Source organism: Scaptodrosophila lebanonensis, unplaced genomic scaffold (genome assembly GCF_003285725.1).
Source record: "Scaptodrosophila lebanonensis strain 11010-0011.00,11010-0021.00 unplaced genomic scaffold, SlebRS2 tig00000001-arrow-pilon, whole genome shotgun sequence".
Lineage (NCBI taxonomy): Eukaryota > Metazoa > Arthropoda > Insecta > Diptera > Drosophilidae > Scaptodrosophila > Scaptodrosophila lebanonensis.
The window spans coordinates 24,688,019-24,703,615 of record NW_022060529.1 but is presented as its reverse complement, the minus strand read 5'-3'; the positions used below and the strand labels follow the sequence as shown (position 1 = coordinate 24,703,615).

Below are 15,597 nucleotides of genomic sequence, written 5' to 3'. Positions count from 1 at the left end.
TCATGCGCCACCATATGTCAAGACCCCACCCCAAGAGTCGGTCACAGAACGACTGCGCAGAATCGAAACTCTGATAAACAAATGGAAAAAGCGTAAAAACAATGAAGGAGAAGGTCGCAAAATATATTTAACGAATAAGTCGGCATATCAAGTATCAGCTTTTAACTGAGAATTTTGATTGGATGTTTCATCGGCAGCGGCTTAAAAAGGTCGATCACCACACCCATAACGGGAGAAACATTTGAAAAGCTCGGATTTTGCACCCATTTTATGGAACAATACCTTTTCTTCCTCCAATAAAGCCATAATGGCAGTTGCATTACTATCTGAAATTGCACATTTTGCGTCCTAACAAGTACGCATACAATTAGTACAAAAAGGCGTACTATCGCCAAATTCCCTTACCGGTGGTCCTTCAAACTCCTCAGCGACCATGTTCAATATGGTATCGGTCATATTAGCACGTGGCTCACCATTTGCTGCATTAACGCTATTATGCGCTTCCTCCGACGCAGCTGCGTTTGGAATACTTTCCGATTTATTTGAGGCATCTTCAAATACTTTCTGTTCTCTTATACGGTTGAACAGTTCCATTACAGTAGGGCAATCCTCCAATTCACTAAACGCGTGTATAGGCCGAAAATCCTCGCATACCTCACGTTTGCACAGCGGACAGTTGCCAACGATTTTTATATTCTTAGGCATGGCTTTTGATTTTAGAAGTGGGGAGTATATCGAATTTCAGTGTACACGAACTAAGCCTTGCAATTGAAATGATACTAACCAGACGGGAAAGTCAAAACGTGCTATGATATACATACATATGCACATATTGTTATCTTTCCTTCTAGGCACACATTCAGATATCAGTAACTTATTTAAAACGAGTCAACAGTGGTTAAGACGGCATGGGGTCGGAAAACTTCTAAAAGTCATACATATATTAATTACAGATTGTTGCAATTAAGTAATATCAATAAATACATATAAATACTTTTGTAGTATTGATGGTTTCCAAAGAAATATTCAGCTTGGCGAAGCTTTCAGTGAAGCTAAAAAGAAGCAGAGCACTTATTTGATATTGCAGAATCAAATTATTTTAATATTTATTCAATTAAATGAATTCAATTTAAATATATAAAAGTATAGGACTAAAGAGTGTTGTAATTAAGTGATAATATCAATGAATATAAATACTTTTGTAGCATTGATGGTTTCCAAAGAAATATTCAGCTTGGCGAAGCTTTCACTGAAGCTAAAAAGAAGCAGAGCACTCATCTGATATTGCAGAATATATACATATGTGCAAACTATTTTTAACAGTTATTCAATTATATGAATTGGACATACATATATATACATCTAATTCTGTTTTTACACGGTTTTAATTTAACACGGTTTGAAAATTAAAAATTTTATTGCACGACTTTATTCCATTTAGCACGATTCAAAATATTATATGATCAATGTCTTTTTTTAAACGACTTTTTCTGGAACGTAAAAGTATAGCCCGTCTTCCAAATAACGTAGAGGGCCACTAAAAACTTATAAATATTTACCACAAAAATTGAACAAACAACACACAACTTTTAACTCTTTCAGATTATTTCCCTAGTGGTTTTATTGCTGTTTTAATATAATAAGTATAACCAAAATTTAACTATTAACTATGTGGGGGTGTGCCAACCTAATACGTGCCGTGCTGCTATTGTAAACGATTGATAATTAGAAGACATTTCGGCATATGGGGCACGTAGATTTGCTGCTCGTAGTGAACCATTTGTACTGAAAGTATCAGATTTCGATTAGATCTAGGGTTTTAAAACAAATGTCGCTTCGCTGCTTACCAAACAAGGTCCATGAAATTTCTTTTTACATGTCTTACACGTCAACTTTGGCAGCTGACAGGTGTCCTGATGTATGACCGTATAGCAAACGTAGCACTCCTCGACCCCCTCGAACTTTTTATCCAAGTTATTTTTCCATAGCGTTAAGCCGTCATATATGGTGCCATTCTGTAATCTCAGATGGTCAGCAATTGAACATACATAGCTCGTGAAAATAGCTACAGTACCTGATGTGTCAGAAAGATGGTTAACTGCATGCCTACATTTCGTGAGGAGGCTCGGCCGCCAATTTGTTTCCCGCACTCCACTTTAACGGCCCCCAAGGGATAGTTGGGCGCCAATGTAATGACTAGCTCCATGCGCGCTTCATCAATAGCATAAACAGCTAGAACCTCGCGTGTTGATGTGTGCACAGTTACCTGGTTGCGAAAAGGAATATGCTTATATGTTAAACTATCATTATTTAAGAGACGTCTGCATTTATCGACTGTATAGTAGGCTTTGTGTAAAAAGTGCCTGAGTGAGTTTTGTCAATTTACTCTCTCCGAAATGACACCGCTAGAGATATTTCGCGCCATTGTCATCATTTTGCTACTCATAAGCATTTCTGTGGTCTTTATTTTGCGTATGAGTATCGAGGAGTCGGCCTAACTGCTGGCTCACCTGCATATTCTCGTGCTTCTCCTTACGATTAGCAATCGCCTTCAGCTCTTCGCTACAAATCAACGAGCTGACATAGTTTGTAGTTAGATTGTCTACAAAATTCTTTTGCCGCGACTGGCTAGTGTTCCACCACTTTCGCACAACGGCGGGCAGCTTCCGAAGCACCTCCGTGTACAAATGGCAGACATAGCGCTCAAGTGAGAGTTTACGATCTGCAAAGCATACAAAATTCATTTAAAAAAAGGTGCCGTTGTAATATCTATCAAAATCCGAACACAATTCATAATACACGCAAAAAGTCGACAAAAATCTACATTCCATTTCCTGTTTTACCGTTTGAAAGGCGTTATTATTTCTTTAGTAAATTCTTATTGTTCCCAAATTGTGTTTCAAGTTAACTTAAATTATGGCCAGGAAGCCATTAAACTTTAAGGATTTATCATGCGAGGCGCCACCCGAGCCACGAAGCATCCAGCTGGAAGGCGAAAAGAAGTCGGTGGGGGAGACACTCAACTTTCTGAAGATGACGTGTGAGCGCGAACCAAAGCCCACACCGCGCGACTACCCGACGGTCGCGGATGAGTTGAATGCGCGCCTTGGTATGCTTCAGGTGCGTCCCAATCGCAGCCCAGCTATTAAGCGATTGGTTACTTCGCGCGCCGCCGACGTACAACACATGTACAAGCTGCAGTGCATCTGTCCACCATTCCATCCGTGCTACTTGCCGTGTCAGCATACGGGCCAGATCATAATTGATCGTGATGTATTGACCAGGGAGGAACACTTGTGCTTTCTGGCAACCCCGAAAAAGGACATGGGGGCACCACGAAAACCACCGCACTGTTATCAAAAGAGAATACCAATGCCGACCTGCACAGCACGTGTGGAGCGCCTAGCCGACCCACACCCGATGCACGTCAAAGACACATGGAAGTACTTCAAGAATCTGTTGTCTCCACGACATGTGAGGGCGCTGGAAGCACACCTTATGCCAAAGCCGCCTGTAGAGATCATGCCATTAGATAAGGCTCTGGAATACATCGAAGAGGAGAACCGACTACAACGAGTGGCGAAACAATTGCATCGCAGACGTTGTCGCAGTTTGAAGAAGCGAATCTTACAGCGTCAGCGGAAACAAATGCGTAAAATCATTTGCGTGCTATTCGAAGAAATGAAGGACTTTCTGCTGAACGATCAGTTTATCATTGACGAACACTCGCCGCTTTGTGCCGTCATTTTGGAGCGTATCAAGGACTTTACAGGTGAGTAGAACAGCGAAATTTCATTTAACAATAATAATAAACCACTTACTTTTTACTTTAGATGAGGAATTCTACACTACGAGCAATTTGCGCGAATATCAGCGCATCTTAGCAAATAACCTCACTGTATGGATTAACAAGTTCATTTCAAATCTTAATATTTACTTGGCACCTCAGCAAATCGCCGTACAGCGACCAATTATGCATGCTGAAGACCCCGAACAATTCGTACCACTTTCCGACTATATTTCTGTATCAGAAGTTATACCCGAGGAGGCCGGTGAAGAGTTTCCAATGCCATGGGAAGCCTATGAGGATCTTAATTACGATGAAGACTATCTGCCCGATGTTTTGGATAACCCAGTCGACCAGGTGGCTTCCGAAAATACCCTGGTTAACGACTAAGCAGTCACTCACCTTTCAACTGGCTCCAGCTGAGCTCCTTATACACGCCATTGCTGTGGACCTTGGCACCATGATTTCTCAGTATATCTACAGGCATCGCACGGAAGAGAAAATGTAGAAAACTCTGAAATTGTACCAAAACAAAATTACATGTAGTACATCTATCAAAATTGCACGTATGTAAAAGTAAATCAAAAAGTATAGTATATATAAACGGTTTAGTAATAAACAACCGTTGACCTTAGTTATTATATTTTTAAAGATTTGATTAGTTTAGTTTGAAAGCATCAAACCAAGAACTATCTTTAAACTGTTAATTTTTTTATTACTTTCTGAAAGGGTCGTTTCTCTTTTTCTAAATAATAAATTTTGTAAAGCAATATAGGTGGGTTTACCAAATTCTTTTAGTATATTCAAGAAGGTCGTTTCTAACTTTAGACAAATAAAAAGCAATAATTTCGCTTATAATTTAGAACAATCAAGTAATAAAGGGCTAACCAAGAATCATTGAAGCGTGAACTTTTACTTAATACCTTATGAAAGGTCGTTCATACTTATTTTTCAAATAAATTTCAAATAACTTACCTCTTCATATTTGTTTTCAATCAACCAGTTTGTGTAAATAGAGCGCAGTGCTACTGGCGACTTGGCGCAAGCGTTAATTATGCATTCCCACAGTAACAAGTAGCTGTAGGCCTCGTGACTGTCAATTGGCTGCAGGTCCTCTAGTTCAGTAAGCTTGAAATTAAACTCGCTTAAGTATTTGTGTATGATTGCTTCATAACGACTTAAGTAATCCTCAAAGCGATTAAGAAAATGCCATTTACTTAACGCCGAGGTGCCATCGATATTATCAGTTTGCTTGTCGTTCAATTCTACATCATCGGCCACAAAGTGCGATGTAAGTTGGCGTATCGCATACACAGCATTTATTCGGACACAATGCTGTTTAAAATATAGTTGTTTCAGCAGAAAGTTGCACAAGTGATCCAGACTAATTTTTTTGGAAGCAGGGCTTTTACAAAACTAGAAGATAAGAGCAAGTTAATAAAGAGCCGCTTTGTCTATTCAGATATAATTACCGCATATACAAAACCATAGTCGACGAACTCAATCGTGGGGGTGATGAGCTCCAACAAGGCCTCGTAGCAAGCACGAAAATCGGGCTCTACTTCAACATCATGTGTGATCTCATAATAGGATTTAAAGAGCACTACATTGACTTCGCGGGCAAACAAGTTTTCCCATTCGTCAATGACTGTTTTTAGCGTTTCAGTGGAGCTCTTCTGCTTTTCCGAGCGAACAAATGTAACGAGCGTAGCAAACAATTGATAAACAGCGACAATAAAGAAGGAAGTCTGGAAATAAAAATGTGAATAAACTGCAATATAACTTTCCCCATTTCTTTCCTACTTTTGGATCACGATAGTTCTGGATGGATTTCGATACAGTCAGTACCCAGGAACCAAGGCCAATCCGAATAGCATCCCAATTTTTCATAGTCAGCTCATAAGGAAAACGTTGCAGGACCTCATTGAGCAATTTTATGTACTCTACAGTGTTCAGCACGGATTCATATGGTTGTTCACATATTTCTCTGAAAAATTATAAACTATTATGCTATATGTAAATATTACTAATAGACATGCTCGATTTACATATTGTAGTGCAGAAGCTCTTTCTGGGCAAACTGCTGCTCGTTAACACTTGTAATGAATTGCAAAGTCGATGCGATGATATTGCGATCGCTTTTCTCGTTCAAGTCGGAATCAAAATTGTTGAGCAGCATACAACGAAACACTGCCGCTTTCACCCACATATCTGGTGGTTCCGTGCGCATTATAGCACTGTTCAAGCCCAATGATTTTTGAGACAATTTCGGCAGCAGGTACTAACAATAAAAATAGAAAACAAAATATATATACTTATTATAATATTTAAACTTTAATGGGTAAATGCTCCAGAACAATAAAATAATGTATACAATATTGATAACAAATAATAAATACAAATGACACGTTCAAATATTCATTTATAAAACTTTAGTATCGTGAACAATATTGACGAAATACGGAGCGGGGGAAGAGGGGTAAAATAAAAAAGGACTAGAACACAGAAATAGCGGGAGCTCGATTTTTGTATAACCCGTTCCCGCCTGTCTTTCTCTTTCTCAACCAATATTAGCTTTGTTACTACAATCCTTGCTATAAAGTTAAAGAGTTGTCGGTGTTTATACAGACGGACGGACAAGTCGGGATTCCAAGGGATTATTAGAGTCTATATACGAACATTTTTAATATGAATTACCTATATTTTAATTTTATTTACATTAATTTATTTAATTTAATAATAACACTACCCATTTGGCTATAAATATAGACTTTAAATAAATTCATACCATACCATGTATGATTTATGATTGAGAACACTCTGAGGTATTGGGAACTCACCTGCAATGCCATGACATAAGCCTTCAGGGCTTTTTGCAACACCAGCGTCTCCGCCAAATCTTCGTGAAGCAAAATTGTGGCATTATCTTCAAATGCCGCATACTGCGAGTAATGCACAAAGTAGCTCAAGGCTCGACAATTGATTACACTTGACTGCTGCAATGCCGCCTGCAACAACCGATCCTTAACTGCGCCCGCAATCTCACTGCTATTGCCCAGAAAGCTGCGCAGCTTCTCTGATAGACCGAGCACCAAATCCTCGTCAGCCCTATCTAATTGTAATGAAATTTCCAGCCAAGCGTCTGCCGCTACTGCTACGTGAACACACTTCAGAAGCTCCGAAATGAGAGGCTCACTCCTGTGCAGGAGTAGATTTGCATTAGGATCACAGTAATCATCCGTAAGCTCATTCTCCGCTTCAACTGTCTGATTTTGGTCAGTTACAGCATTGTCCACACGACACACGAGCTTGCACAATGTTGCAAAATTGATTGCGGTTCGTCGGAGCAGTGCTGAAATCTTTTCTGGGTCCTGAGCTGCGCAATCAAAAGGCACGCCGGCAGTAACCACAGAGTGCAGCGATTCTAAATAGACACAATGCTGCTCAAATTGCATGATGTTCTTGGGGCTGTTCTCATCAGATGTGAAGAGCGCCACAATGGTCTCATCTATACGCTTTATACGCTCCGCTTCTTCCTCTATATTTTCTGTGGAGCATATGACAAACTTGGCTATGGCTTCCGACATGTCTTCCACTGACCTAAAACCTAGGACGTCCACATAAGCCAGTTCTTGTATAATACGTGCGCAACTTTCCAGGAGCATATCATCAATTTCTATGTCTTTGCTGGAAAGTGCATCCTGCCAGCAAGTTGTAATCTCCCACAGCGTGTCCTCGGAAAGATAGTCGCCTGACCTGAACTCTAAACTGAATCGGTAAAGGCGCAGAAATATTTTTTGACGTACTCCTATCGAAGAGTTGTCATTGCTGCATATAACAGGCATGATCTGTGCAATGAAGCTTCCACACATTTCAACCGTTTCGCTGGCAGGCGCCTGCTCTAGTGGACTGCTCATCGTCAGTAAAATTGTATCTACAGTGGAAGCATTAATTAAAATATCTCCAGTGTCCGTTTGAAAGAAGCATTTGTGTAACAAATTCAACTTTTCCCGATTGCCATCTACCACGACTTCCTCAGCAATGCGTGCAATGGTCGCACAAGTAGCCTGTGAGGTCAACATTTCACGGATGGCAGGCTCCGCGCATAGAGGATAGCTTAGCAGTCGATGCAGCACCAGATGTTGTACGCGATGATTTTTTAACTGCATTAAATTGAGATAGAACAATTATTTTAAGCGAAAATACATCAGTTTTAGAATAAAACTTAAAGAGGAATAAATTGCACGAAGCGATATATCGATATTTGATGCAAATGCAAACGAAATAGTCCTAATGATTAACATTTAAATTTTGGTCGCGCATGAAATTCGCAAACAGGTATAAATTATTGGATGAAGAATAATACATCATATTATGTAATTAGAATATTAAATTGGACGACCTTGAACCACAAGAAATTTTATAGAGATTTGCGTCAGGACTGCCACATATCTTTGGGGTGGATCCGTAATGATTACAGGACATTGGTACACATGAATACTAACAGGATGTTATGACATATTAAATTTAGGTACAAAGCTCTAACAATTATGGGAGCTATCAAAAACCACAAGACTTTGGGGTGGATCCGTAATGATATTGGCACTTGATTACAGGACATTGGTGCACATTAACATTAACAGGATGTTATTACATATTAAGTTTAGGTACAAAGCTCTAACAATTATGGGAGTTTTCAAAAATCACTAATAACGGGGTAGTTCTAGCTCTTATATTGCTCATACAGACGGACAGACGCTTATGGTTATTTTGACTCGATGCGACATAAACAAGAATATATAATGTGAGGCCACACACTAACCTAATAAAATAAAAAGTCTTAGATTGATAGAATTATGATGATCATATAGACATATACATATGTACTAATAACTGTCATAAAAACTCATATAGTTTCTAGAAGATATTTTTCGTATGAAGAACTTTATATACCGAATCGTAAAATCTAAGTTTTAGAATAAAACATTACCGAACCCATAATCGGAATCACAGCACGAATTCATAGAGACATGCAAGGGCGTAGGCAGCTTTTACCAAAGGAGGGGCCTGCTGCCCCCCTGCCTACGCCCTTGGAGACATGTCCGTCTTTCTGGAAGATATCGGAAACCGACTAACTGGGTTGTTTAATAGGTACTCTATTTATATAATTCTCTAAAGAGTGTACATTTAATATCGAGAATGTTGTTGTCATATCTGATGGTGTAACACCATTCGCGAGCTATGAAAGTTGACCACTGGAGCGATAAAGATGATGTGGTAAGGCACAGTGAAGCGTAAATTTTTAATGGTGAAAAAGGCACGACAGATAAGATCTGCCCATAGCCATGAAGGTTTAAAGACAAAGACGCTATGAAGGGTGCATAGCTTCGGCGCACCCGAAGAAAAGTTCTTAGCTCGTTTTTTTAAACATACAACTATGTAGGTTAAAATGTCAAATTTAAAATAATCTAAGAAGATTTCTAAGTGCAAAATCCTAATTTTGATGATCAGTGGAAAGTAAATTTAAATAATACGAAAATGAAGTAATGACTTAAGAAAACCGCCATATAAATCGAATAAAAAACATAATACTAGTGATACTAGTGCGTCTGCACTGTATAGTTACCTGAAGTAGCTTTTGCGCAATGTAGTCTAAACGATCCAACGGCTGCTGTAGCGCCAATATCTCAAATACAATGTCCACTAAAGAATCGCAGTACTCGTCGTTTGGCTGTGATAGCAACGCAACAAACTTGTCCAGAGTAGCGTGCAAGTCGCCCTGGTCAGTGAGGCTCTCAAAGAATGACACATCGGTAAACATTTTAGTCAAAGTGCGGAGCTCTCGAACGAAGCGTGATGACTTTTGAGCACTGGCCTTATCCAGACATATGCGCACCAGCTTGCCCACCAGTTGTTTTAGTTCTTTTTGTATAAAGGATGCACTCCCGTTACCCTTTTTGGTAACTTTGCTTGACTCTGCAGGATCTATTTGGCTTCTTTCCTCTTTGCTCGCTTCGACAAACTTAACTGACTGTGTTTCCAGACTGGGATTGGCAACATACAACTCCTGCAATAGCAGCAAGACATGGGATAATAGATCCTCATCGATCACATCTGTTTCTAGTTCTTCTGTGACTAGTTGGAAAACTTTAGTCCAGAACTTATTAAGCAATTGAGCATAGAGAGAGTCTCTATCGACATCATTAACACACTGACGATCCCAAAAGGCCATTAGGGCAGAGCTGTGCTGAAAGAAAAACTTCAGATGTCCATTTTCATTATGGAGCAACAAAGCAATGGGCTCCAACAACTGCTGTTGCAGAAGTTTATGTGCAAATACGTCCAATTCAGTGGTGCGGTCCGCATTATTGTTGATCTGCTGCATACAAAAACGCAAACATTCGAAGTAGGCGTTGTTGATCACAGCACATTCTGACTTTGAGAGTGGCGGATTAAACTTTTCGGTTATCGCCAGTTTCATATCGCTAAAGAACCTAATGTAAAATTCATAGAGATCAACATCTTGCAAGCTGGCGTCAGTTATTTTGGACAAAAATGGTAACAGATTGGGGCAAATAGCCTGAGCGTTATGGTTGAACGCATTGCGCAACAGCGATGACAATTTGGGCAACAAGGCCTTGCGAATGTTGAGCGGCGTGTACCTATAAAACAAAATATTTGACGGAGCTGTTTTAGGTTTCAAGAGAAAGCATACCAATCATCGAAGTTACTTTGCAGAAGCAACACGCAGCCCCAAACATGTGGCGCGACCAAAGGATCTGCGTCGTCTATGTACTGAAAAGTGGTTGTAATCAGTTGCGATTTTTTTGGTATGACAATTTCAACTAGATCCGGCGACAGTATTATGTGATAAACACATTCGAACCAGGCAGCCCTGTAATAAAATAAATGTAATTAGAAAAATTCTCATACGATGTAGGAAATAAAGGACTAACTTGATGGCCGGAATTTTATTCTTGGCAAAGCTCCAAAATTTATTTTGTTCCAACAACGCGATCAGGCCCTGCTTCACCTGCGTTAAATCTTCAGCCTGCGAGGTATGTTCCAAGAAAAATGATAGGCATCTTAGACTACTAATCACAACCCTTTGAAGCTTTTGCTCTGCCTCCTCTGGTGTCAGGCTCTTGCCTACGGATAGCGTAGCGGCCGTATGAAATGTCAAATTGCGCGTAATGAACTCGAGTATTTCTGTTTGACAATGCAAGCAAACCTCTTGGGTTCGATTCGAAGTGCCGGTAAATGTTTCGCGAAAAGAATTGCACGCTATGCTGGCCGCCGGTGCATAGTTATCAAAATGACTTGCCAACCAAACAGGTACTAACTGCTTCAGATATGGAGCCATAGCTCGTTTGCATTTGGACATTAAAAGCTGCAGCACCGTCTGCGCCAGTTCGCGCACATTGTGTTCAATGTCATTTGCCAAGTTGTAGTAGTATTTGGGCCACAGCGGCAGTATGCTCTTCAACGTATCCAATTCTGATTCGGAGATTACCTCAAGCAGCTCTTGCAGGGCTTTCTTTTTTGTCATAGGATCCTTCTTGGATAGTTTGCGTAGTATTATTTGTGTTTGAGGACTGATGTTGGCATCAAGCGATTGCTCGACACATCCGAAGCCTGAAGTAATAGGCAATCCTTCTGTAAAAGCAGAAAAACTAACAAATGGCGTAGTGCTAGCACCCAAGAGTTCAGCAGTCCGGCGGCTGCTAGAAGGCTGCAAAAAAAGCAGCGAGTTCTTAATCGCAATTCTATAGAAGTTTTCATGTACGTACTTTTGTGTTGTTTTTTGTACGTTGTGCTTGTTTAGTTTTTCCACCCATTGCTTCACGTTTACTACTAATTTAACGAATCTTTAAAAAAAAGAACAACACAAAAACAAATGACGAGGCGCACACGATGCCAGATGATGATTATACGTCAAAATAGCGTCGAGAAGTTGTGAAGCAATGGCACTGAAACAAGCCAATTTACCTACGTATGTACATACATCATCAAATTGGAAGCATGTAGCCGGCAGCGACGGAAAAGAAAAACAAATGTTTTCAATTTCAATATTTTTATATGCTGATACTGTATTGTTAAGAAAATATTAAACTACATACGCTGCTCACAAAGAAGTAGCATATAAATATGATTTTTAATAGTGAACAGCAAAACATATATAATAGTGTAATAGTAAAGCTTGCCTAACAGTGGATAATTCATAATTAAATCTAGTTAAGGTTAGTTGCAAATACATATTTATAAAAGAAGAGAAGACGTACAGGAATCTTTGAATAGCAGAATCAGTTCACGTAAAGCAATCAGCTGATTTGAATGTTTTTCTTTCTCTTTTAGTATTTGACGCTAGGGATGTAAGTCAAAGGGAAAACATCGATATTGATGCCCATCGATGTCTCTTTATAAAAAATCAATAAAATATACTTTCCATAGAAAAAGATCATATTAGGAAAAAAATTAACCGAAATGTTTTAAGCGTAAAATGTTTATATATTGAAACCGGCTCTCATAGTATTTTACTTAATGTTGTTAACTAATGACTTTTGATAATCTTGTATGCTTTACTTAAAAATAAATTATTATATACAGCTAAAAAGCAATTCAATCGTACGCTTTGCAGTTTTGCATTTTATGAATATTAAACGAGGCTATACGAATCAAAACGAAAATTAAATGCTTAGCAATCTAAAATATATATAACAAAATAAACATTTTATTGAAAACATCAAACAAATTAAAATACAAGTATACCTTCTCCGAAAAAGCTCAGCATCGTGTTAAAAACATAGTCGGTGCTCGATACATAGATTTTTTTCACATCCCTATTTGACGCTAGTGTAAATGAAAATGCGGTATTAATCGGCATATTGTTGCAAGTTGCCAGATCAATGAAAAATGGTTTTACTATATTAGGTGCCTATACAAATCAAAACAGTATTTGTTTTCAATAAACTCGGCAGCTCTCCATTGTCTACCGCAAATCACACGTGCGTTTCGTGTTTAATTGTGCATGTAGAATGTCGAAGTTTTTATCATATTACAATTTGTTTCCTATTCCGGACCCAAAGGAATTTCTTGGCCTTGATGCTGACCGTGAAGAGGGCAATGTCATCACCACTCTTGCACGAAATGTAGTAGTCATTTTGAACGTAGGTTACACATTCCGGTTGATGATCTTCATTGCATGTATCTGTGTATATTATTAAATATTGAACTTTTCTTGCATTGCAGATAAGCACACAGAAGCAGCTATGCAGTTGGTCTATGCCGGAAAAGCTTTCGGCTAAGGTTATTTATGATCCCAAGAGTCAGAAATACGTAGGTGTCTTTGGAAACCATGCACTTCGTCTATGGGACGTCGACACTCCAGATGTAGGCAAATGCAAAAAATTGAAGGTGAACATGAACATATCTAATAATATAGACCTAATAACTTAATTAAATGTATTTTTGCAGTTTCAAAAGAGCATTGCCCAACTAGTCGCGACAGACGCCGAGGCGCTTGTGTTATATAGCGATGACACTTTTGAGTTTTTGTCTGATGCTCTTAATTCGCGAAAAGATCAGCAAGAGGACACCTCGGAGCAATTACAAATTGCTGCGTCCAAAACAATAAGCAAAGCATTGGTGCACACGTTTGACGACGGTACTCAGATGCTAACATACTTTGAGGAAAAGCACGCAAACAGCGAATTAAGGCTCATAGCCCGTTATCTAACGACTGAGAGTAGGAAAAAAAATATTAGAATCAAACGAGAGATGGTGCGCGTCACTGGATATGCGGTCATTGATGGTGAGGGTCAACCGCAGCTACTGACTATATGTATGTAAACAATATTTAGCTTTAGCTCTGAAACGTAACTAATGCAATTCTCCGTGTGTAGGGTCGGATAAACGTATATTTTTACTTAACTTGGGAAATCGCAACTATGATCCACCTGGCCAATTTGTTTCTATGTTGGCTGAGCTGAACGTAGAAAGCAAATTATCTGTGCAGGGCATTTCGCGTAATTTTGTGGCTATATATGGCGCCAATTATGGAAAAGAGGGCGCTTCTCTACTAGTCTACAACACGCAATTTAAGGTAGTAAATGCCAAACAATACTTTAAGGTGTATTTGGACTTCTCTCGCCTATGGGCACGTGGTGAACACATTTTGCTAGCCATGGGCAACAACATAGCTGCCGTGCGCTATCGTATGAACCAAGACATGCTAGTCGATATGCTCGGCTCTCAATTCAGCGACACACATATTTCACCCATCGAGTTGGACCACATCAACGAGGAGGAAGCCTTGGAAGCTGGAATCAAGTTTCTTGGCAACTATCAACCCGCTGATATAGTCGAACAGACTAACACAGACAATGAGACTTTGGCATTTTTTCCTCCTGCAGATGGCAAACAAATTGCCTATGAATCACCGGAGATATTTAACAAGGAGTTAAGTGAACTGCTCAAGCAGCATGTTTACGGCGAAGTGGCCAACATTGAAAACGGCTATGAAGATGTAAATGTAACCCTCATGTCAAACTTCTTTGATTTAGGACCACAGAACACTGCCGTTCAAGCAATTGTACGCCAACTAGAACGCAGCGGCGCAGGCGAGCAAGAGATTTCTGAAAAATTGCTCACACTGTTTATAAAGACGCAGAACACGGATCACGTTCTTATGTGCCTACGGCGTTACTCAAACATATCTGAACGTATGCTTGCTTGGGCATTGCGCTATGCGCTGGATAACAATTCGGCAGATATCGAAGCTACAAATGGCGATCCAGAAGCCATTTATACAGATCCTGCACTGAAGTCCAACAAAGAGCTGTTGAACGCAGTGCTGGCCTGTAGTTTTGAATCCAGCGCCATTGAAGAGCACTTACGGCAACGATTAGAATTATCGCACGTGCTGCGCATTCTAAAACACTTACATGTTTTAATGACCTCGCCCGATTTTCGATTGGAAGAACGACCTGGCTATGATAGTTCACTGAAGCATACTGAGCTGCAAACCCTCAAATGGCTCGGGGCACTCATGACGTCACACTTTACGTTGTTGTCCATCTCAAAAGATGTGGAAATTCTGACTGTGCTTAAAAGTTGGTCGGTACTATTAGAGGGGTATGTGAGGAGTTTAGATGATCTTCAAGCCGTTTTACCACTCCTGATGAACATTGTGGAGGGGCGAATGCCGAAACCAAAATATGATAACAGATGGTATAGCATAGAAAAAGTTGTTTTGTACTAGTTTTTATTTTACTAAGAACACAAATAAATATGTAGTTTTTTGAATCAATATTAACACTTAATTTTAGTTATAAGTGCTACGATTATGAAACAGACAATAAAATTATTTTAATAGGTAGGTAAAAAATATCAACTAATAAGAGAGTATACTTGTATAAGTCTGAATTTGATACAGACAATATTCAATCATACTTACGTATGTACAAAGATTATGAGAAATTTTGGGACTACTACAGAAATAATAGTTACTCTAGCAACCCATGTAAAATAAAAATTTGACCCCGAGGCGATTTTGATTTAACAATTTACTTTCGCTAACAGATATAAAGTATACAAGATATAAGTTTCCTCAAAAGTTGTGAATAGCTCAAGCAGTAATCAGAAATATGTATCTTTATTATGTTCATAATTGCGTTTTTGGGTCTGATATTTTGCTCCATCAGCTGATTTGACCTTAAGTCCGAAACAGTTTCGTTTGAATAAGTTGTTATCCTAAAAGTTCGATTACTGTGTTTATGAATTCGATTTCCTCAATAGTTTCTTTATCTATA

General features: G+C 39.2%; 4 protein-coding genes across 4 annotated transcripts; 2 read left to right on the top strand and 2 right to left on the bottom strand.

Moving 5' to 3' along the window:
- Positions 1–102: 102 nt before the first annotated feature.
- On the bottom strand, positions 103–750 carry LOC115634313. Its single transcript, XM_030531970.1, has 2 exons — positions 406–750; positions 103–348 (listed from the first exon to the last, which is right to left on the bottom strand). Exons 1-2 carry the CDS (start codon positions 703–705, stop codon positions 202–204), a joined length of 447 nt encoding a protein of 148 aa, XP_030387830.1. The 5' UTR covers positions 706–750; the 3' UTR covers positions 103–201.
- Positions 751–1,587: 837 nt separating this feature from the next.
- On the bottom strand, positions 1,588–11,710 carry LOC115623440 (E3 ubiquitin-protein ligase listerin). The gene is made up of 14 exons (XM_030517791.1): positions 11,578–11,710; positions 10,744–11,519; positions 10,503–10,682; positions 9,414–10,449; positions 6,628–7,950; positions 5,836–6,068; positions 5,591–5,774; positions 5,260–5,535; positions 4,763–5,203; positions 4,190–4,301; positions 2,511–2,722; positions 2,075–2,266; positions 1,848–2,015; positions 1,588–1,785 (listed from the first exon to the last, which is right to left on the bottom strand). Exons 1-14 carry the CDS (start codon positions 11,623–11,625, stop codon positions 1,726–1,728), a joined length of 5,241 nt encoding a protein of 1,746 aa, XP_030373651.1. The 5' UTR covers positions 11,626–11,710; the 3' UTR covers positions 1,588–1,725.
- Positions 2,813–4,421, top strand: LOC115623448. The gene is made up of 2 exons (XM_030517804.1): positions 2,813–3,772; positions 3,834–4,421. The coding sequence occupies exons 1-2, from the start codon at positions 2,917–2,919 to the stop codon at positions 4,175–4,177; spliced, it is 1,200 nt and encodes a 399-aa protein (XP_030373664.1). The 5' UTR covers positions 2,813–2,916; the 3' UTR covers positions 4,178–4,421.
- Positions 11,711–12,798: 1,088 nt separating the features above from the next.
- LOC115629880 lies at positions 12,799–15,095 on the top strand. The gene is made up of 4 exons (XM_030526481.1): positions 12,799–12,954; positions 13,037–13,201; positions 13,262–13,628; positions 13,690–15,095. The coding sequence occupies exons 1-4, from the start codon at positions 12,823–12,825 to the stop codon at positions 15,045–15,047; spliced, it is 2,022 nt and encodes a 673-aa protein (XP_030382341.1). The 5' UTR covers positions 12,799–12,822; the 3' UTR covers positions 15,048–15,095.
- The last annotated feature ends 502 nt before the right edge of the window (positions 15,096–15,597 follow it).

Excerpts from the sequence above, each read along its gene's own strand:
- LOC115623440 (XM_030517791.1), bottom strand. The coding sequence starts at position 11,625 with ATGGGTGGAAAAACTAAACAAGCACAACGTACAAAAAACAACACAAAA. Across the intron at positions 5,536-5,590 it reads AGAACTATCGTGATCCAAAA|ACTTCCTTCTTTATTGTCGC; the intron begins GTAGGAAAGAAA and ends TTTTATTTCCAG. Across the intron at positions 1,786-1,847 it reads AATTTCATGGACCTTGTTTG|TACAAATGGTTCACTACGAG; the intron begins GTAAGCAGCGAA and ends TGATACTTTCAG.
- LOC115629880 (XM_030526481.1), top strand. The coding sequence starts at position 12,823 with ATGTCGAAGTTTTTATCATATTACAATTTGTTTCCTATTCCGGACCCA. Across the intron at positions 12,955-13,036 it reads ATGTAGTAGTCATTTTGAAC|ATAAGCACACAGAAGCAGCT; the intron begins GTAGGTTACACA and ends CTTGCATTGCAG. Across the intron at positions 13,629-13,689 it reads ACCGCAGCTACTGACTATAT|GGTCGGATAAACGTATATTT; the intron begins GTATGTAAACAA and ends CTCCGTGTGTAG.
- LOC115623448 (XM_030517804.1), top strand. The coding sequence starts at position 2,917 with ATGGCCAGGAAGCCATTAAACTTTAAGGATTTATCATGCGAGGCGCCA. Across the intron at positions 3,773-3,833 it reads GCGTATCAAGGACTTTACAG|ATGAGGAATTCTACACTACG; the intron begins GTGAGTAGAACA and ends TTTTTACTTTAG.
- LOC115634313 (XM_030531970.1), bottom strand. The coding sequence starts at position 705 with ATGCCTAAGAATATAAAAATCGTTGGCAACTGTCCGCTGTGCAAACGT. Across the intron at positions 349-405 it reads AGGAGTTTGAAGGACCACCG|GACGCAAAATGTGCAATTTC; the intron begins GTAAGGGAATTT and ends CGTACTTGTTAG.